General features: G+C 58.7%; 6 protein-coding genes across 6 annotated transcripts in view; all 6 read right to left on the bottom strand.

The window, feature by feature from the left end:
- LDBPK_302220 (endosomal trafficking protein RME-8, putative) overlaps nucleotides 1–1,435 on the bottom strand; it is a gene marked incomplete at both ends in the record, with an annotated part of 7,365 nt that extends 5,930 nt beyond the window's left edge. Inside the window, one exon of the mRNA XM_003862886.1 lies at nucleotides 1–1,435. This exon is cut by the window's left edge and continues 5,930 nt beyond it. Within this exon, the coding sequence (XP_003862934.1) occupies nucleotides 1–1,435 (1,435 nt within the window).
- Nucleotides 1,436–3,234: 1,799 nt separating this feature from the next.
- LDBPK_302230 (hypothetical protein, conserved) lies at nucleotides 3,235–4,851 on the bottom strand (the record flags this gene model as incomplete). Its single annotated transcript, XM_003862887.1, has 1 exon — nucleotides 3,235–4,851. The coding sequence occupies one exon, from the start codon at nucleotides 4,849–4,851 to the stop codon at nucleotides 3,235–3,237; it is 1,617 nt and encodes a 538-aa protein (XP_003862935.1).
- Nucleotides 4,852–6,508: 1,657 nt separating this feature from the next.
- On the bottom strand, nucleotides 6,509–7,264 carry LDBPK_302240 (hypothetical protein, unknown function; the record flags this gene model as incomplete). The annotated part of the gene is made up of 1 exon (XM_003862888.1): nucleotides 6,509–7,264. One exon carries the CDS (start codon nucleotides 7,262–7,264, stop codon nucleotides 6,509–6,511), a length of 756 nt encoding a protein of 251 aa, XP_003862936.1.
- Nucleotides 7,265–9,781: 2,517 nt separating this feature from the next.
- On the bottom strand, nucleotides 9,782–10,702 carry LDBPK_302250 (hypothetical protein, conserved; the record flags this gene model as incomplete). Its single annotated transcript, XM_003862889.1, has 1 exon — nucleotides 9,782–10,702. One exon carries the CDS (start codon nucleotides 10,700–10,702, stop codon nucleotides 9,782–9,784), a length of 921 nt encoding a protein of 306 aa, XP_003862937.1.
- Nucleotides 10,703–12,131: 1,429 nt separating this feature from the next.
- LDBPK_302260 (zinc-finger protein, conserved) lies at nucleotides 12,132–13,247 on the bottom strand (the record flags this gene model as incomplete). Its single annotated transcript, XM_003862890.1, has 1 exon — nucleotides 12,132–13,247. The coding sequence occupies one exon, from the start codon at nucleotides 13,245–13,247 to the stop codon at nucleotides 12,132–12,134; it is 1,116 nt and encodes a 371-aa protein (XP_003862938.1).
- Nucleotides 13,248–15,094: 1,847 nt separating this feature from the next.
- LDBPK_302270 (phospholipid-translocating P-type ATPase (flippase), putative) lies at nucleotides 15,095–18,934 on the bottom strand (the record flags this gene model as incomplete). The annotated part of the gene is made up of 1 exon (XM_003862891.1): nucleotides 15,095–18,934. One exon carries the CDS (start codon nucleotides 18,932–18,934, stop codon nucleotides 15,095–15,097), a length of 3,840 nt encoding a protein of 1,279 aa, XP_003862939.1.
- Between the last annotated feature and the right edge of the window lie 1,950 nt (nucleotides 18,935–20,884).

Here is a 20,884-nt window from a genome sequence, read left to right on the forward strand (position 1 = left end):
GCTTCTCGCGATTCTCTGAGAACAGTCCGTCCCTGTTCTCGCTCCACGTGAGCCCTGTTCTCGGGACGTTGGCGTTGAAGAGCTCCAGCGACGCCATGAGGCCGGCTCTCACGCCGTCCTCTGTCGAGCCCGCCGTGTCGACTGCGACCGAGGAGCCAGCAAGACGGCCTTCGACGAGCCCTTTCAGTAGCAGGCTCTCCACTTCCTCGGTGACGGGGGTGTCAAGAGAGGAGAGTCGGTTGCGGCGCAGCAGTGGCCGCGCCATGACACACACATTTCCGTCACCGGCGCTGTAGCACGCTGTGAGCACATGCGCCAGAATCGTGTCGCGAGCGGGTGATTGGTACGACTTCATGACAGGCGAATCCTTGAAGAGGATTAAGAAGCGCTGATCGTCGTCCTCGCAACGCACGAGTGCAAAGATGGAGTGCAGAAAGTGCGCACTAATCGGGTTGTAGTTCACGGGGTCGCGCTCGACAATGGCGATCTGCGTGGTGCTCAGCAACCGACGCACCGCGCCGTCGCGCTGTTTTGGGGAGTGCTTTAGGACGCTGAATTCTTCCACGGCCTCGAGCGAGTCACGGCGGATGCCGAGGCGTTCGGAGTCGAACACGCTCTGCTGCAAGACGTTCATCTCACGATATCGCGGCAGCCCAATGTACTCCGTCGCGTTCCGGTAGATCGACTCGATCAGCAGCTTCACATTAGCGACGTCGTAGAGGTGCATTTTCATCTCCGTCCCATACGCGATGACGATGCTGCCCGGTCGGTCTGCAATCGTGGTGATGCCCCGGATACTGCAAAACAGATACTCGCCGACCTTCTCATACTCTGGCGGTGCGCTCGTCCCGTGCTTGGCGGCTGTCGGCGATGCCGACACTTGCGAGCTTGCAGAGGCGCCACCGTCAGCAGGCGCGTTGGCACCCGTATTGTCTCCGATACGGCACAGTTGCTCAACGCCAGTGGCTGTCACTCGTAGAGTGCATGGTCGAAGCATCTCATTGATGGTGTACTTCATTGCTCCATATACCTGCACCGCTAGTGAGGCACGGTAGTTGCAGTCGAACCACAGTCTGTACCGGTTCACATCCGTCAGAAGCTGCGCCCGCTCTGTGTCCGTTCCGCACGAGAAGCGTAGCTCCTCTGCCCTGCTGCCGTTGCTTTGGGTGATGAGCAGGAAGTGGCCATTGCCGACGCCCTCGGCAAGAATGCTGCGCACGCTCGAGGTATAGGGCCAGTAGTTCGTCAGTTTTGTCAGTGACCGCACGTCGCACGTGGCGATGCCCCGTGGACCTACGCAGAAGATTCGCGTGTACTTGCCTCTCCACGAATGCTTCGTCACGGTGTAGCACGAGGTGAACGATCGGTGATCGAGCGGCGCGCTGCTTGCAGCCGAAGAGCTAGACACGACGCTGCTGATCGTTGTCGACATCATTGGCGGAGAAGTTCGTTATATGTTTATCACAGAGCCCAAATATAGATATAGATAAGCAAGAGGATCGTCGAAAAATAAAAAGAGAAGACGCACAGCACACACCGAAGTTGGTGGACAGACGGCCACGTCAGCGCCCCCACAGGATCCCCCCTCGGCAACAAAACAAAAAAAAAGACCGAGAGACACGAGAAACAAAAGAGGCGACTAAACAAAGGCGCTGGAAGCCGCGTCAGAACGGGGGACAGCACCGGCGTGAAATAAAGACGGCTGGGACTGGCATGGACGCCCACGCTGAGCCATCGACAGTGGTGTGCCAGGAGCTGTGCCAGAGAGTGGGTGTGACGCCGTATAGCGCTGAGTGACCGCTGCCTTCCCAGTTTGGCCGAGCCACTCAGGGAGGGTCGCACACGGGCACGGTAAGAGAGCCAAGCAGCGGAAGACAGGATGAAGTGATGATCTTTGGCAGGAGAAGGAGGGTTGGGAGCGGAAGCGGAGGAGGTGCCACTCGATAATGATATGGTGTTGCCTGCTACCTAGCGTACGGTGGAGCCCTTGTTGTTGTTTCTGTTCGCGTGTATGCGTGGGTGTCGAAAGTGGGGCGGGGTTTAGGAGAGTGCATGAGACGCGAGCGGTGGCGATGAACCAAAGAAAATGGATGCGAAGGCTGTGGAAGGAAGAAAGAGGTGTTCCAGCGAGGTAATGCTTCACGCGGGGTGATGCACGGAGGTCGGAGTTGTCGAAAACGCCGTTGCATCACCATGCCCGCAACCTTGATGCATGCTTCACGTGAACACGCATGCGGGCGTGCAAACATGCACATCTCAGCGCCGACTGTGGTCTCCGACAGGCATGACAGTGATAGGTTTTCCTCCTGTGAGGGTGGTGGTTTGTGATGGGTGGGTGACGGTTACGCCTAAAACGCGCACTCCCGTCATCTCACAGGAAGCACGCAGGCGCAGTGCAAGGGAGTGTCAGCTGGACGTGGCGAAGAAATTCGCTGTGGCAAAGATACACGAGAATGTGGCGAACAGCAGGCGGAGTGATTCTTCTGTCAACGTGTCCAATACCATCACAAGTAAATCAGCAAGCACACGCATACCACGGCCACAGCTGTCCACCTACCCTTGTAGGAATGCAGCTGAATCCTGGTCGTCTAGGACGATCTGTCCTGCCGTTGCGTCCGGTCAAGCGTGTGGCGGGATGTGCTTGACCATCCGCATCACTCCTGCACCATACGTGCTGCCCGATCGGCGCCACACGGAGACATGGGTGGGCTGCACACCTTGGATCCCCAGGCGGGCCCGCGTCCAGGGACGTGCTCCAGCGCGGAGGCGATGGCGTCTGTCGTGCAGCTAGCAGGAGGTGGCCTAGGCGCATGCCGGGCGAGATCAAAGAGGAAGTTGATCAGCCTCAGGTCATGACCCTCTGCACACCCGGTCTGTATGCCATGCCTCGCCCTGACGCACGAGGTCAGTGGGAAGAGGAAGCACGAAGCAAAAAAAAAAAAGAAAGCACCGACACGGACAACTCGCTACATGTCTTGGGACGTCCAGTCACGAGAGCATGCGCAGAGCAGTGCATGAGCATTGGCAAGAATGAGCATGTAGGCGTGCTTTCTGCTTGAAGCCAGACCATATGCACGGATAGACGCACATGCGCTTGCAAACGAGTACAAGGCAACGATAAGAGGAACACGGCCTTTGCTTTTTTTTGTTCGTGTGTGTGTGTGCACGCGCGTGTGTGTGAATACCACCAAGCGGATCACCCCGCTTGCCGTCCTTCCGGACTCCTTTTACCGCCTAAAAGTACATCTTGGCGACCAATCGGGACGTCATAAAGATCACATCCAGAATAAGAAGAACGATGAGAAAGACGTCGGATCCCAGCATGAAGAGGCGATACCGCCGGCCTTTGATATGGCTGAGCTGCTCAAGGAGCGTGTCACTGCGCGAGTTAAACCACGACAGCCGCGACTCCGTCGTGTTCTGCTGCTCGGCCAGGTCATAGTACCCCTGCAGCCACGGCGCCTCCCACAGCACATCCGGGATGTCATGAGCCGACTGGATCGCGAGTTGGGCCACGGCAATCTCGCCCTCGAGTCTGGCAATGCGCCGCTTCGTGGAGTAGTAGTCGAGCAGGCCGGTAAACTCGGCTGGGGTGGACAGGATATGGCGGTGTGACCACTTCGTTACGTATTCGAAGTAGTCCACCCCAGCCGAGCGGCCCAGTGAGTGGGAAAAGGTAAGCATAACCAGACTGCGCGCCGGCTCGCTGGCCGGCACAAGATAGTGGTCAAAGCAAAGTACCTTGGCAAGTCGATCAAGGGCTGGTTCGACCGCCAACGGCTGAAACCCCAGTGTTGAGGGCGTCTGAACGACCTCGCACTGCTCATCCAACTCATACGAGCACCAGATAGGGAAGAGGGCATCGATTTCAGCTTGCGGGTAGCGGTGTACGACTCCCTCGAGCAGATGATTTGAGGCGGATAAGAAGTCGTCGTCCACCATCCAGTGGTTTTTACGGTCCATGCCCCACCACACAACGGCGCCGTTCGAAAAGAGGAACAGGTCGAAGCAGTTCTCACTGGACACATGCAGCACAGCGTGCGCAATCTCCGTCTTGTAACCGCGGCGGTGATAGACGGTTTCCAGCGCATCCAGGTCTAGACGCTCTGCGATGCAGCTGTAGCTGACGCTGCCGATGTGTGCCGCAAGAGCTTCTGCAGAGGGGAGGGACGGCTTGCCGGTTCGCCGATCCGCTGCCGACTGCGATCGGTGCGCGGCATCTCGGCCGGTGCGGCGCCCGTGTCGCTGGCGTGAGGACAGCGATGACGAGTGCGGCGTCGACCGGCGGACCTCCCGCGCGAGGGCGTTTGTGCGGATGGAAAAGAGTCGCCGTAGGCGCACGCGGTCGTCCACGGGGGACACGACGAAGATGGACTGATACGACTGCAGGTATTCTTTCAGCGGCCCGTACGTGGCGGCGTACTGTGCGTTCCAGTTCATCTCCTGTTCCATCTCTGCGAGTGTTATGCTAGCGGTGGTGTTCGTAATGACCAGGTCAAGCAACCTCGTGCGCGGGTCAGCAGGCATCTCCGTCTCCTGCATGCGCGGCCGCAACAGAAGTGGGGAGGTGTCTGTCAGAGGCCGTGGCGCCAGAGGCGGCGCACCAGTCGCAGCCGCAGAGCGCGGCGCTGGGGAAGGGGCCGACGTGGACGGAGTCACGCTAATGCTGTCGTCTTCGATGTGCTGCGAGCCGCCGTCGCCACTTATCATGTCCTCTGCCTGCATATCAGCAGTCTGCAAAATGCGGCTTTCGAGGAAGCGGCGGCTCTGGGGCCAGGTCGACACCAGAAGTTCCTCCACCACGCCCCCTGCCTCTACCGTGTCGGTGCCAAGTCCCGACATCATATCCATTGCACTCTCACGGGTGGGGCTCTCTGCTCTTGCGAGGTAGGGCCCTGCATTTTTATCATCTGGCAGGAGGACGCTGTGACACTCATCCAGGGCCAAGTTCTCGCGCGAGTGACGGCGACGGCCAGAGGCGCGAGGCGCTGTAATAGAGGAGGAGTTATCGTAGTCGCCGCCGCGATACCTGCTCCGCACGCGTCTTCCTGACAGTCTGCGAGGGCGAACCGCGATCTCCTCTTCCGCTATGGAAGAGGTGGAGGTGGAAGAGAATGGCGTGCGTGCTCGATAACCAGAGTGAGTGCTGTCACGACCTTCTGAAAATGGGTCCATTCGATTCTGCACGCAACAAGTAAGACGAATGAAGCAAAAAAAAATGGTTACGCAGGGAACGGAGTGTGGTTCCGCTTAATGGCACGGCGACTTCTCAAACTTGCAGGCTTTGTGTGTGCGTCCGTGTTTTGGCCGTTTCATGTGGAAAACAGCGGAAGGGGGTGACACCCACACACCGAAAGGAAGGGAGGAGGAGGAATAAGGCAAGCAAGGCACGGCTAGTAACGGCTACACAGCGATCCTGCGGTCGGCGCAGCCATTTCACGGATCTGATGTGGATGCGTCATCGCGCATGCGTAGCTGCCCAGTACACGCAAGTCTGATACCCATACCGTGTGATGCATCGCACGCACATCGCCTACATCTCTTTTTGTGAGGATAAAGTCGAGGCCCGGACGACACAGCGGCAGGCGATTCTGTGGCGGCACTGGCTCGTAGCGTTCCTTAAAGCGTATTCTTCGTTCATTCGCGGGGTTGGGGGTGGGGCTCACACAGGTACTGTCTCTGTGCAAGACCGGGCGACACCTCCACTGTGGCGTGCATACCGAGCGCCCGTGTTTCCCGCGGTCTGTTATCGAAGCCACGAGACTGAGGTAGTTCAGTGCGCGTGAATGGGGGCCCTGGCGCCTCTCACAACCGTCTCGGGAGACGAGCGACTGCTTCTTGAGTGGGTATCAGCACGAGGAACATGGGCAGCAATCAGTGTCGCAGCGCCCACCAACATCAAGCGCGTCCCCTTCGGTACCAATGCACAGCACCACGAAGACTGAAGTCAGGGTACGCCTAGAATGTCTCGCATGTAGGGAGAGACGTGGCTCATTCGCGGTGTCCTCTCTGCTTGGCGAACAGGAGAGGAAACGCATCGCTGGGGGGGGGGGCACAGGCGCGCATGCGCGCCAGAAAAAAGGGCAAGCAACGACAAGAGCAACACACGAAGACCTGCACACGCACAGACAAAGCCAAAATGGCACACATTGAAGGAAAACACGAAAAGGAGGGCAACGCGAGCGTGCGCGCACGCGCGAGAGAAACACACCCGAAATGAAAAACACACGAAGAAACGTAAAACAGAAAAAGGAAGTTAGTCATCACACCCGCCGAAAAGCGGCCGGCGCGGCACAGGCGCGGGGGCGCACGGAAGGGGGTTTTGTGCGCTGACCCTCCTCCCTTCCCCATAGCACCGGGCGTACTCATGCCGAGTAGGTGAAAGGCAAGCCCCCTATGATGCCCTTCGTATACAGAGGGAACGAAGAGAAAAAAAACTAGAGAAGAGGTTCCTGGAGCTGGCGCGGTGTTGTGCGCTCGGCTTCTCTGCCTTGACTTTGACACCCCCTCACGCCGCGAAGCTTCGGATCGTCTCGCGCAGCGCCTCTTCGGCGTCTCGTGGCAAGACAAGAACGCCGGCCGCCGGGTACACATTGAGGCCAAATCGCGGATGCTCAATCATGCGGCAACCCCCACCAGGACCAGCAATGAGAACGCTGTTGAACGAGAAAAATTGCAGAATCGCGTCGGCGTCGCAGAAGATCGTGGCGCCGCGCTCTGTGCAGAGAGGCAGCCCCGTCGCCGGGTCGGGCCAGTCCATGAAAAAACGTGAAGACGATTTGTTTGCGCTGCCAAGACGCTTCTCCAAACGCGCCTGCGCGGCGGCCATGAAGCTGAAAAAGCGCTCGCGGCTGCGATCCTTCCACTCCACTGAGGCGGGGGAGTACTGGATGAGCGCCGAGAATCCGTCTTCCTCCTTCTTCAACGGCGAGCACACCGATGACGGCGCTGCCGACGTCTCTAAAGTTGCCGCGCCATCATCCTCGCTTGTCAGTTTTTGCAACTCACCACTGTCCAAGCGAGCGGGCTCCCCGCCAGGCACAAAGTCGGATGACTGAAAGGTGTAGAGGAGATAGTAATTCGCCTCCGATGACTCCCCGTCTGCCTGCGCTGCTTGAATGAACCGCACGCGCCGCTCTGCCTCTGGAAAGACAGTCACTAGGCTCTCCTTTGCGTAAAACTTTGGACACCGCAGCAGGACTGCCTCCATATCTGCAAAGTCCGACAACCGGATCGTATCCACCAGCAGGCAACGCCGACGCATGGTACCTGTAGGGTCCGTGATACAGAAGAGAGAAAAGACCGCGAGAGCGGCACGCGAAGAGAGAGACGTCGGCAGACCAGGTGAGAGGCTGAGGGTGGTCGTGGAAAGCGTCTGCTTGCAGCCAAAGAAAGAGACGGGCAGTGTTGAAGGCCGCCGAGTCGGCCTCCACCTTAAGCGCTAAAGAGCAAACAGCAACAGAGAGGATACGGATTTCACGTTGACTGTCCGGGAAAGGCAGAGGCAGACACAGAGAGAGAGAGAGCGATACGCAGACGGTGGGAGTGGGTGAGGAGCAGTAGTTCTATGAGAACAACTAAACAACACGAAAATATGGCGCGGGCTGTCGACTGATGGGGAAGAGAGACTAACGAAAACAAAAAAGGAAGAAGAGGAAGCCACAAAAACGACAGGCGGCCCACCGGCGGTGACGTCAAAAATCAAGCAAAAGGCGACAGTGGTGGGTGAGGACGCCTGACAACGAGCGCCAGGGACGCGACGCGAACAGGCAGCCGGCAACAAGGGAGTTAAAACACAGAGAGAACGAACGACAAGCAGAGGAGGAGGCGGGGAGAACGAGGGAGCACCACCACTACCGCAGAAGCAATGAGAAAGGAAAGACGCGTGGATGTCGCCACGAGCAGAGAAGACCTACACGCGCACACAGAGGCAAGCAAATACGCGGAGAGCAATGAGAGCGTTAAGCCAGCGGGACTAGAAGCGGTGATAGTCAGAATGGTGTTAGCTTGCTTGTGTGAGTGTGTGTGGAGACAGAGGGAATGACGGAGGAGCCCTAAACTCGTCTCTCCTCGTGAGACACCCGCACCGCGAGATGAAGTGGACAAGAGAGAGAATCACGAATAAAGCAAGGAAAAAAAAGAAAACACAAGGATATATAAAAGCGGCGGGTCGGCCACCAGGTGACGCGCACACGCACACGCGCTGGAGAGATCAGTTTTTTGTGTGTGTGTGTGTGCAGGGCAGAGATGGGCGTTGGCGAGGGATGCAGCAGCAGCAGAAGCAGGATAGAGAGAGACAGGTAAAAAAAAACGAGAACAGAACCGGACGCAGTGATAGATTACCACACACCAACTCTTGCTCTGCTGTCGTTTTTCGTTTTGTGCGTCCTTTTTCGCCTCCGGAGTGCTTGCAATGACGTATCTGTGTGTGAGAGAGCGACTTTATGTTTCGCGCAGGCGTCCGAGTTGGATTACGTGCACGTGTTCGCGTAGAGGCGGAGAAAAAAAAAACAACGCCAGCGGAAGGAAAACGCGCGGAGGCCACGGCTTCCACGAGATAGGAAGCGCTGTGCAAAGAGATCATTAACCACCGCGATTGCGCTGCACCGGAGCGACTTTCGGGAGAGCGTGTATGCACGTATGTGTCGGTGTCGCGTGCAGAAAAGGGTGAGAAAGAGCGAGCGTCACGTGGGGCGTCGGCAACCCTCACGTGATGAGGAGGGTAGGGGCTCGGGTGAGGGAGAGGCTACGAATACCTTTGCGGCTTTGCACATATAGATAGAGATGCGTGTGCGCGGTAGATGTACGCGGCCAAGGTAAGCGTGGAGGAGGGGGTTAGGAGGGATGGCGGGATCAAGAGTCGAGAGACGAGCTGACGTCATCGTGAAAGGAGAAGACGAAGAGGTATCAGAGAGAGAGAGAGGCAGTGTCGATACAGAGGTCCAGTTCCATCATAGGAGAAACGTTCGAGTGGGGTGAGTGGTGACCAGCGGGTTGGGGGATGGGTCACACCTGCACATGGGCCCAAGAACCAAGGGAGATCATGCGGCGCTGTTCTGTGGCCCCACAAGCGTCGCATGCTGTCTGTCTCCATAGCGTGAGAAGGCAGGGATTCAAGCAGGTAGCGCCCCTATCCGCCGTGTGTGTGTGTGTGTGTCTGTGTGCGTTTTCCTTCTCATCTGCTGCAGCACTTCATATCTCTCACTGGTCAGTGGCAGCCGCTGCAGGAGTGCGCAATCAGCCGGGCGATGGAGGGGAACAGGCGGCCTACAACAGGAACAAGGACAAGGTAAAACCAAAGATCCCAGGCACTGCGCAACCATAAAAGCAAACAGGTCCGGGCGGCCATCATGAGCAGCAGGCCGGCGAAGAAAAGGGAGAAGAGAGCCTGCAAAGCGCATTCAACGATCCCACGCATGCAGTCCAATTGACATCGCCACGACAACCACCACAGCACCACCAGCGTAAAGAAACATACGCACTGCCTCCTGGCGCACGTCTGTGACTGCGTAAGCAATCGCGTCTACACGCGCGAAGACAACGCGGTGCAGCATAGCAGCGTGCACTCTAAGGAAGAAAACGAAACAGATGACGTGAAAGAAGGCTTGCAGTCCGCAAGAGATGAAGGGCCTACGATCGAATTCCGACTAGGCGACGAGAGATGAAAACGGTATAGCAGCTCTAGTGTAGACCTATGCCATCTTGTGTTTCCCATTCATCGTCGCCTTCATCGGGCAGCAAACCCGCCACCCACCCACCCACCCACCCTCTTCCCTGCGGCTTAGTAACCGAAGCCGCACCGCACACCGTGACGCGGCGCCAGGAGAGGCTGAATGGCAGAGAACGTGCCGAACATGACGGCCACCATCGGCACCTCCTTCAGCAGCGTTGGTGTGAGTCCGCGGCAGATGGCCGAGTCGTGAATCACGGTCTGCATGTACTGATGTGCACTAAGCGGGTAGCACACGGTAGATGCCACCGTCGCCGCCGCCCCACCTAAGACAAAGTTCGAGGCCACCGTAGTGGTGTAGTTCTTCCAGCTCCAGTTATGGTCCACCACTGCAGGCCCGCGGTGGCGCGGACGCTGTCCAACGAGCTGCTCCTGCACCTCCTCCCTCACCACAAACGTGTCCTCAGCAGGCTCGTTCTGCACAATCGCCGCAAAGTTGCGTTCGTTAAAGCGGCGCAGTCCTTCAAAGACCGTGAAGAGAGTGCCGAAATACATGGCGTTCGCGATCAGATTCGGCGTTGTGTACCAGAAATGCAAAATTGTCTTGTTCTTCATTATGCGGGCAGTGTCGATGGGCGACTTGCCGGTGCGGCGGCTCTCATCCATGACGCGCGAGATGGGGTTGCACACCAGGCGCATGTTGAGACCGGCGAATGCGCCGATCATGAAGGTGGTCAGCATCTTCGACACCGGGTCCTCCTCCAGCCCGGGGAGTAGCTTGTGAGCTATAGGACAGTAGAACATCATAAGGAAACCGAATTGCGGTATGCGGCGGCCCACAGTCTGCATGATGCCCTTGGGACCCCCTTGGTCACACGGCAGTGCTGCCACGCGACCGAGGCCGCCGGCGACGGCTCCGGCGAGAAAGGTGCCGGGGTCCGTGAGTGTCTTGGGCGTTTCCTTCTGTATTTTGAAGCTGCGGTGCACCGCCGTCAGGACGCCGTTGTAGGCGTAGGTCACCAGTTCGAACATCGTTGTTGCCAGTGGACTATCTTTCCGTGCGTGCGGCGTGAGGGGGTGGGGTCGGAGGGGGGCGGGGGCGCAGTGCGAAAGAACGCTTGAAAGGGGGCAAGAGAACACGAACGGGCTTGCTTCGTGGCGGTCACTGATCCACTTGTGTAGTATCGCTATCTAACTAGTACCCTCTCACCACGCTACGCGGAGAGAATGGGTTCGAGGCGGAAGGGGAGGGGGAGGGGGGTAGTGGTGAGGCGATGATGCGCTGCGGTGTACGTGTATATATTCCTACGATGCCACAAAGGCCATCGACCTATCTCCGTACCGATACTATGACAGACGAGAGTGGTAAAACGCGAAACGACAAACAAAAGACGCACGACGATGATAATGCCTACCAGCGCACACACGCCTTCCCCGGCTTTCAGGCGAGCCAGAACAAAGCGAGAGGAGAGATGGGCGTGGACAGCACGCGATGCGCTCTGTCCCTTTCGGCGAGGCCGTTACGTTTTCTTTTTCATCCACTTACAGCCAAGGCGATCGTCTTGCAGGGAGCTGAAGGTGTGTTGCGCGAAGGAGGCGCAGCGGCGCTTCTGCTCGTGGTCGATACTGCACGAAGAGGGGAGAGAGAGCGCAGGGGAGATGGAACGGTGCAGAGGCTCATGGAGGCACGAGAAAAGGGGCAGAGGAAGAGCGAGAGAGATGGCGGCCAACGTTGGTACATCGTGCACGCGTGGAAGAGATTATGGGCAGCAGGTACGCTTTTCAGTGTTGTTGTTTTCTGTGCATCTTCAACTTCGCTCGTGAGTGTGTTTCTTCGCCATGATGACTGGCTCTCCTCTACCATGGTTGCGCTGTTCGGAGACGTGACCCGCTGAGCCCTTGTGCACACGCATATGTAACCAACACGTGACCCCAGGCGAGCGTGAGCACGGCACAACTGTCGGAGCTGCCTAAGACCCGATAAACGACGACGGAAAGGTCGAACATAACACAGGACAGGGGAACCATCCTTCAGAACAACAACTAAAACGAAAATGGACAAACGCGAAAGAAAGGGAAGCTGGTGTGAAAGACCGAAGATGACGACAACCACTACCGTGTAAGGCTGTTGAAAGAAGGAGGGCAGGCAGGCAGGCGGCGGGGGGGGGGCTTGTTCACTGTGTATCAGGGACCTGCTCCATGCAACCAGCTGCTGGCGCACACGCGCAGACATACGCAAAAAAAAAACGCCGCAGGGAGATCATTGGCGTCTGCCGCAGATGCAGAACACAAATCAAGAAGGGTTCCTTTGAATGGCCCATGACATTCAGCAGCACAGAAAGGCAGCGGAAAAGAATGGCGATTTTGTCGTGATGCACGGCAATGGCATGGCAGCTACCGCTGCCGCGACCAGCACAACCACAAAGGCAACGACTACACCTGCAAGGGCACACTTCAGCGCTTAACTGAACATCATGTTGCCATCGTACCCTTTCGGATGGAGCCTATTCGTGCGCATGCTAACGTCCAGCTGAAGGTTATGACGGTCACCGCCGCTGCGCTTTGCCACCCACGCCGCCTCCTTGTTCTGTGCCATGATGAGCTCCTTCTGCTCCTGCCTCGCCAGGGCGCGCGTCTCCTGCTCCTCGGCCAGAATCGCCATGCGCTTCTCATTGTGCTCCTCCGTCTCGCGTGGGCGGGCGCGTGGCACATCATTTTCGCGCTTTAGCACCACGCGCCTCTTCCCGAGCGCCTTGTCGTGCGCCAGGACAAGTTCGTCGCCGCGGACACCCTCGAGCTGCACCGGCCTCGCCGCCTCCGGGTCCTCGAGCACAACGTCGTAGAACTCCTGGTATTCAGGGCTGAGAATAAGGCGCTCGTGGTTCGTTTCGCGCATGTGGTCGCGCAGAGCTTCCAGCGAAGAGAAGGATCGGGTGCGCTCATTGCACACGATGCACATAAGACCGTTGATTTTTCGAGCTAGATACGCGAGCAGCGCTGCCTGGTTCGTGCAGTGGGCCGTCAGCGGTATCGTGAAACTGTGCACGCACTCCAAATGGTGCACGTTTGACCCGACATCCGCCGAGAGAAAGCCGCAGAACATGCAGCGCAGCTCGCTTGCGTCCTCCTCCCGCTCCTCAGCGTCCACCTTCGGAGCGGTCTTTGGCTTCGCGTCACCACGCGCAGCGGCGCTCTTCTTGGCGTTGTGGCGACGATGCAGACCCATCGCCGCGCTACCGAGCGACGTCGACGTCAGCATACTTGCCGTCTCCGAGTCACGCGCGATGATGCGCTTCTCCTTTCGCATCAGATGCGCTGTTGAGCGGATGTGTGTCTGCAGCGTCTGGACAGAGTGAAAAGTCTTTTTGCACAGCGTGCACGAGTAGACGGGCGTGCCCTTCTCGCCCAGCACGGCCCCCTCCATCTCATTCCTGGAGAAGCGGTGATCCTGCTGCGACAGCGGGCGCAAGCCGTCGACGCGGCGACGCACATTGGTGAGGTGGAATTCAGACCCGTAGTGGGCACGCAGTACCTCGCCGTTCTCTAGCACCACGTTGCACGTACCACAGCGAGACATGGCGACGTCGGCGAAGCAGGGGATGCGAGTAGAAGTGGAGCGAAACCGCAAGATGAGTGAGAGCGCAGAGGTTGTGGTGGTGGTGGTGGTGGTGGTGGGGAGGGGCTTTGCCAGGGCCAAGGCGCAACCGGTGCAACGACAACTGGGCAGCAACGCCCTAACCGAATCCGTTTGGCGAGGTGTGAGGGACGCTGGTCGACGACGTGATGCCTCACAGGAGGAGGCTGACCAAAACAGAGAACAAGGATACCTTAGGCCTCAGAGAGAGAAGAGCGAAAGGCTGCTCGGCTAGTTGTCGTGCTGCCTTGTCTCTCGCGGCTTTTAAAAGAAAGGGAGAGAACAAAGAGGGGGAGAGAGGCGCGTTATCGGGTTATGGGTACGGGCACCAAGACTCCGTAAACAATATGCCCTGTAGTGGTGTTCTTCTCGAGCTGGTGAACGGAAAGAGAGCAAGAACAGCAGCAGCGGCGACACAAGACAAAACACAAAAACAGAAAAGCGAAGAAAATCTTAATGACAGGATCCCAAGATATGCTCGAGAAGACAGAGCGAGAACAGAAAAAAAAAACCAGGGCGAGAGCAGGCTGAAGGAGCACCTGGAGTTGTGTCTTCGTGTAGGCTTGCGCCGTTTCTGTGAGGAGAGTGAAAGAGTGCGAAGAAAAGAGAAAAGGGCGGAGATCGAATGACAAAGGCGGTGATGCTCGAGCCCCCTTACTCGGGCGCAGAGCGAGGACGGCGAAGTTCAGCTGCAGAGGTGCTACAGGCTAACTCATGTACTCTTGTACACCTCTGAGAGCGCCGGCATTGTTGTGAAAGCGGACACGCTTCTCTTGCCTGTGGAGGCCTGTTGGTGACCTCATGTCTCGCCTCCCCGGCAGGCGATGCCGGGGGGAGGGAAGGCACAAAAAACAACGACGCCTTCCACACAGAGAAGCAGTGAAAACGGGGAACTTGCATGTGGAGAACAGGAAAGGAGCGCGAGAACAAGAGAGAAAAACCAAACGGCACGCGTGCGTGCGACAGACCTCACTCTACCAACCCAGAAATGTGGACGGAGGAAGAGAAGAGAGCGCTGCCTCCTGCTCCCCCGTCGCTGTGCGCTTCCTCGTCTCCTCCAGCACAGCGCAAAAACGCGCACACCAACACGAAGACGCGATGCCCAGAAACAAGGAGCCAAACGCCGAAAGGGCGAGTGCCCTTTTTTCTTTTGCTTTCAACGCGTCCGTTCAACGACGAACAGGTTAGCCAATATACGTGTACACAGCCGAAGAGGTGTATCTACCTCTGTTGCGCTGCGGCTGTTCGTCAAGGACGTATCGGGTCAACCAACACCGATTGGTCGCCGCGCGGTATATCATCATTCCGCTGCATACAACGCAGGCCAGATACGGGATTACCCTCAACATTACCGCAACGCCGCAAAAGCATACCAAAAAAAAGCGGGCGAATGCGCATAGTTGGTGACCAGTCGACATGATTTGTAGTGCGCTGGCGATGGCATGATGATCACCGCACGCCTCCTCGGCCCAGCGCTAGCCCAGCCCTGTCAGCCGCCACCAAGAGTGTGGGTGCGGGAGACCCTCATTACCACCCAAGGGGTCCCCCGTCCTCACGGTAACGGAGGGTGCGACAAGAGCTTCACGAGGGTGCCACACGGGAGCTTGTATGATGTGTGGCCCATCAAACGAACGCAGCGCGGCTCCCTCTTTCCCTTGCGCACCGTCTCCGCCCCCCCCCCTACCCCCTGACAAGCGCCCGACGGCACGCGTAATCCTTTTTTTTTCGCGTGTGTGTGTGTGTGATGAACGTGCACAAGTTGCTGTCCATTCACCAAAGCGTTCGTGAGGTCAGATCATGCCGTCTCCGACATCGTCGCCGTCCATGCTATGCGCACTGTAGCATCGCCTACACAACACGGAGCGGTCCTCTGGCGTGGCACCAAACCAGCGCACCCACAACGGCTGCATGCGCTTGTAGTCACGCCGCGTCAGCAGCAGCCGCTGACGACGGATCTCAGCTTGGCGCAGGACATCGCGCGGGTTAGGGGTCTGAAAGACCATTGCCGTGAGGTAGATGATGCTTGGTACCATGAGTGCCACCGACACGCCAAACGCCGAAAGGATTCCGGCGGTGTCAAGCGACTTGCGGAACACACCAAAGTACTGCAGCGTTGGGCTGTCACTATAGACACTCGTGGAGTACACGTAGAAGAGCGGCATGCCAAGAAGCATGAGAAGGTTTAGCGGGGTAACGGCGTGCGACTCCCACCACATGGTGTACACCTGCGACAGCATCAGGGCCGTGTAGGAGACGCTGAACGTCACGTCATTGGTCGCCGTGCCACCGCTTTCGGCGTACGCAAAGTCGGGCCCGTACAACCGCGTACTTAGCCAAAGAAGCCCAACAGACTGCAGCACGCCGCGGGCCACAAAAGACCCGAAGAACTCGCCCGGGCGTATGTCGACAGCGTGCCGCGTCATCTTGTACAGGTACGGATTGCGCTCCAGCACTACACGCGACGCACAGCGGTCGAAGCAGTAGAAGATGGTCTGCGGCAGCGTATAGAAGCCGTTCCACATCGTAAGAGAAAAGCTGTTCCAGAAGGTACCACCAGATACATGGGTGCCGATTACGTTGTAGGCGAGTTGAATGAACGAAATCAGCATCGACTTGTAGAAGCTGTACTTGATCACGTACGCGGTTCGGGTGTACGCCTGCTGCCCGTGCACAAACAGCAGCGCGCGCAGGTCGGAAAACTGCGTAATGGAAAAATCTGCGGCACGGGCCGCCTGCTGCCCCTCCTTGCCCGCAACCCCCACGCCCACATGCGCTTCCTGCAGCATCGCGACATCGTTGCCGCCGTCGCCGACGGACAGCGTCATGAAGCCGCCGCCGCGCACAAACCGGACGATGGCGGCTTTCTGGCTCGGGGTCGCGCGCGCGCAGATGACGCTGCCGCAGCGGCTCGATATCTCGCGGAAGCGTGCCCGAAGTGTCGGGTCTTGTAGGATGGTCTCTAGTACACTACCACCTTCCACAACTAAGACGGCGATGCGCTCGGGGCCACCGCTCACAAAGGCACCACCGCCCGCGCCGCTCCCGCTTGCCTCCGCGACACTGTCCGCTGCCAGCGCCATCGTGCGCAACGGCCCGTTCGAGAGCTGAGACGAGTCGCTCGCGTCGAAACCAAGCACGCGCGTCTCCAGCGCCTTGCCGCACATCTGCGCCGCTGACGCGGACACAAACGCGGATGCAGCGCTGCGCTGTCGGAAATGCCAGGAGGGTGGCGAAGGCAGTTGCTGCATCGGGAAGGAGAGCAGCTCCTCGCGCCAGCTTCTCGCATTGGTCGCCGCATCGCCACGCTCGCAGGTGCCTCTGCCGAGGTCCGTAGAACACTGTGTCTCGCTAATGCGAATGACCATATCACTTGCACGGTAAAGACCGCACGACAGGCCGATCTGCTCTGCCGTCTCCATCTTGTCCCCTGTCAGCATCCAAACCTTGATGCCGGCGAGGAGCATGTCGCTAATCGTCTCCCCCACATCATCCTGCAACTTGTCCTCGATGGCTGTGATGCCGATAATGGTCACACCAGATTCCATCTGCGCACGCAGTGCGTCGAGGCGGGCCTGCCGGCCCTCGGCCAAACAGCTCGCCTCCGCAATGTTGCGCAGGAAGACACTTAGATCCGCCCGTGTGAGTTCCTTACACGCGACGAGAAGGGTACGGAAGCCGCGGTGGGCGTACAGGGACAGCTTCGCCGCGCACTCCGGATGGAGCGGAAGGTTTTGGGGGTGCCACGAGGCATCCGAGGACGACGGTGGCGGTGAGGCCATCTCCATCACCCGATCGTCGGCGCCTTTCACAATAAACCAAATTCGACCAGAGCCGGGCTCTTCCACAACGACCCCCATCGTCCTCCTCTCAGAGGAAAAGGGGAGAGTGTGGTGCACCGTCCACGTCAGCTCGTCCTCAGCATCGTCGTCTGTCCCTGCAACGCGTATGCCGCTGTTACCGTGGCTGCAAGCCCCCAGTGCAGCGGCTGCCACGGTGTCACTGCTGCCCTCTCCGCGGCGCACACGAAGCACGGCGCGATGCTCGTTGCGATACACCAGTGAGACCCCCAACTTGCGCATCCCCACGCAGAGAGCAACCTCGTCTGGAGACGCGGCGTGGTAGGCGATCGCCGCGCCACTCGGGCCCGCGCCCGAAGATGCTTGGGGATGCGCGACCTCTACGGTGTTGCACAAGGCGACCATCTGCGCAAATCGCCGCACTGTCGCAAGCGTTGCGGGGTCCTGCTTCTTCAGCTCCTCTGGCAGAGTCGCGCATGTGTCTGCTATCTTGGAAACAGAGATATGGTGGCCAGGGCAGACGGTGACGGCATCCAGCTCCATCACATTCTGCGTGAGGGTGCCGGTCTTGTCGGACAGGACGTAGTCGATCTGACCGAGGTCCTCGAGGATACTGGAGTTCTTCACCTTGCAACCAATCTGCTGCGACTGATCTGGCCGCTGCGACCCCGCTGCCGCTGGTGCTGTATGCATCATTGAGATGTCCCACTCGACCGCTCTCGCCATGTAGTACTTGCAAACATCCACGACAAACTTGAAGGAGACGGGAATCATGACCGTCGTCAGCAGAAAGAAGCGCAGCGGGTATATGACAGCCGACCCGCTCGCCTCGCTCACCGGCAACGGCAGGTACCAGGCCATGTCGTGCATGCTTCCATTTTTCACAAACCCGATTACGCCAAACACGAGGGCGTTCAGTATCTGGCACACAAAAATGCAAGCGGAGTAGCGGCTGACGTCCTTGTCGATTTGCGCCCACTTCACAGGCGCCTCGCGCTTGTTCATGCCACACTTAGTGTCATCGCCCGTGTACACCGCGACGCACACCGCCTGCGCGACGTTTTTCAGGACGCACGACTGGGGGAGGAGATGGTGATGGGTGAGAGGCACTCGCCCCGACGGGGCGCCAACGCAAGAGACGGTCGCCTGGGCAGTGGGTTGAAGGTCCGCGCAGCCTTCGAAAGAGTCCATGATCGCTGACGCTGGAGGACACTCTAGGCACACACCTGTGAGAGCCGAAATGACATTCACAGCCGGAGGCGGCTCCGTCTCCGAACTGACGTCGCAAACCGCGCGCGTGCGCCGCGAGAGATTACCCGGGTCAACCGTAGTGAGCTGAAGCGTCTCCTTAGGCTTCAGGTCGATCTCGCCATCCAAGTTGTCCGTGCGGATGTACACACCCGAGGTCGCGCCGAGTACGACAACATCGCATGGAATTTCTTCGTCCTCGCGCAGTAGCAGCACATTGCCGACGCGAATGTCGGCGTTGATGCGCGAGACCCAGGCCACCTTCTCGGTGTCAAGCACCCTGCGAAGCGTGTGGTTGTATTTGTGGTCCTGTCGGTGCCGCTTCAAGTCATCGTAGCCTTCCTTCGCGGCGGTCAGCGTGAAAGCGAAAAGGAGTGGTAGCAGTGTGGACAGCGGGTTGACAGGCGCGATGACCGAAACGAACTGCAGCACGGCCACGACCAGAAAGTACAAGTTGAGAGGGCGGCTGAACTGCTCGTAGAGGTTCTTGAAGATGAAGTTCTGCACCGTGTAGCGGCTGTTGATCACCAGGTTCGTGCAGTACTGATTTCCCACGGCCTCGTCTAGTAGGCGTATGCGGCGCATCTCGTGCTGGCCAGCGTTGTCGGAGCGACGGCTTGGCACCGGAGCGTAAGTGGCGCGGCTCCGCTGGCTGTCCCCGGTGCATTTGAAGACCCTCGTCAACGAGAGGCGCTGGGCAGCGTTCTTGCACAAGCGCTGCAGTCGCAATCCTAAGCGCCTGCACCACAGGGAAGTCGAGGCCCCTACGGGGACGGGTGTCGCCGCCACCCTCTCGCTCGTCGATGAGTGGCGTTTCTGGGCCAAGCCGTTGAACGCACAGTCACTGCAGCCTGCGTCGCCGCGCGACTCATAGCTGTCCAGCGTACGAGCAAAGTGGAAGCCGCCACCGCGCCGCTGAACCGGAAAGGGACTGGTGGAGGTGCTACGTGGGAGGAGAGGACTAGAGGTGGAGGAGTTGGCGTAGCAAGTGCTGGGGGTGGTGGTGATGGGCATACTCAAGCCCGGCACCATGCTCTGCTGGAAAGGCGGCGGGTCAGAGGAGCTCGCCGCCTTTCCAGCGCCCACCATTTCCCAGCAATCGTGTTGACCGCTAAAAGAGCACAGCTTGAAGGGCGGCGGGTGCTCAGAGGCGCGATCAGAGAGGGACAGACCACGTGGGTGAGCCGAACCTTACACGTACGGCCGGCGTGCACGTATGCCGTCGTTGCACGACGGATGCGCGCGGCGCTGACACACAGAGAAGGCACACGCTCACAAACAAGGAGAGCTCACCAAACGGTCGTCCGTACGCGATGGCCGCTGGGTAATACGAACCGCGATCCGAGGCCGGCCATGAATAAAGGGAGGAAGAAAAGGGTGATGCGAAGCGCGACAGGCGTGGCGGATGCTGTGGGGTGTGTTGCAGCGAGAGCAAACGGAGATCCGACCAATACGAAAAAAAAAAGATGTCCGGGTGTTGTTATATTGTGTGCTGTTGTTCTTGCTTGAGTCGTGCCGATGAAAGCTGCAGGCGGGGGCCCTCTCTCTCCTTGTGCTGCCTTGTGCCGGTACAGGCTGGCAGGCGAGCAGGCAAGGAGCGGAGGTGGTACGAAGGGGTAGAGATGCACCGTTGCTCAGCGTGCACCAAGGTAGCGAATGAGTGGGAAGCGCGCGCCCAGAGATCGAGACACGCCCACGTGCAAGTGCGCGTGGGCGAAAATGACAGATGATAGTCGCACTGTACGGGTAGCTGATAGAAAGGAAAAAGAGGCAAAGACGGGGATGTCAAGGGGGGGCGGAGGATGAGAAGTGCCTCTTCCGGAGCCAAAGCATCCACAGCCTGCATCCTTCGTGAAGGTCGGCGCCGCCCGTGTGCGCGCCCCTGATTGGCGAACAAGGAATGCCACACTTCGAGGGAGAACAGGCAGTGGCAAAACGGCTGCCATCTCCTTCGGAGGAGTCGTGGCGTGCTCGCAACGTCCATGCCTCGCTGTTTCTTCTCTAGGCAGCCTCCACGAGATGAGTCAACAAGCTATTCCTCCCGGAGTCGGCACGCTCTCCTTTGCCAACACAGCGAGTCCAACGTTTTCAACACAGATGCAGTAGTGCAGCCAGGCGTTCCACGCCACTTCCGCTTCCGTTATCCTCCATGTTGGTGTGCTTTTTCCAATGCATACGTAGTGCACAAACTTGCCAACGACCCCATGGAAGACGTGTGCCTCCCCCTTCCCCTCCCCCCACCCCCCACAGCGTGCGCACGTAGTCGCGGAGAAGGGCAGAGTCACAGCGAATCCCGCTTGGCCAAGAGGGGCAAAGCGCAGGGCAGCGGTGGGGAGCGCAACTCTTTTCATCTCCGCCGGGACTGCTGCGGCGGACAGTGAAGAGGGTACACCTGCGGATCAGGGGCATCCTACTACTTGGGCCGCTGCTGCGCACGATCCTCTCGCGCCTCCCGCTTTACACGCAGCGGGTCCTGAAGGAATTCCTCGCGCACGTGCTGCTGGTGCGAGCGAGCAAGCTTTTGCCGCCTCTTTC

The sequence above is a fragment of the Leishmania donovani genome, chromosome 30 (assembly GCF_000227135.1).
Source record: "Leishmania donovani BPK282A1 complete genome, chromosome 30".
In the NCBI taxonomy this organism is placed as follows: domain Eukaryota; phylum Euglenozoa; class Kinetoplastea; order Trypanosomatida; family Trypanosomatidae; genus Leishmania; species Leishmania donovani.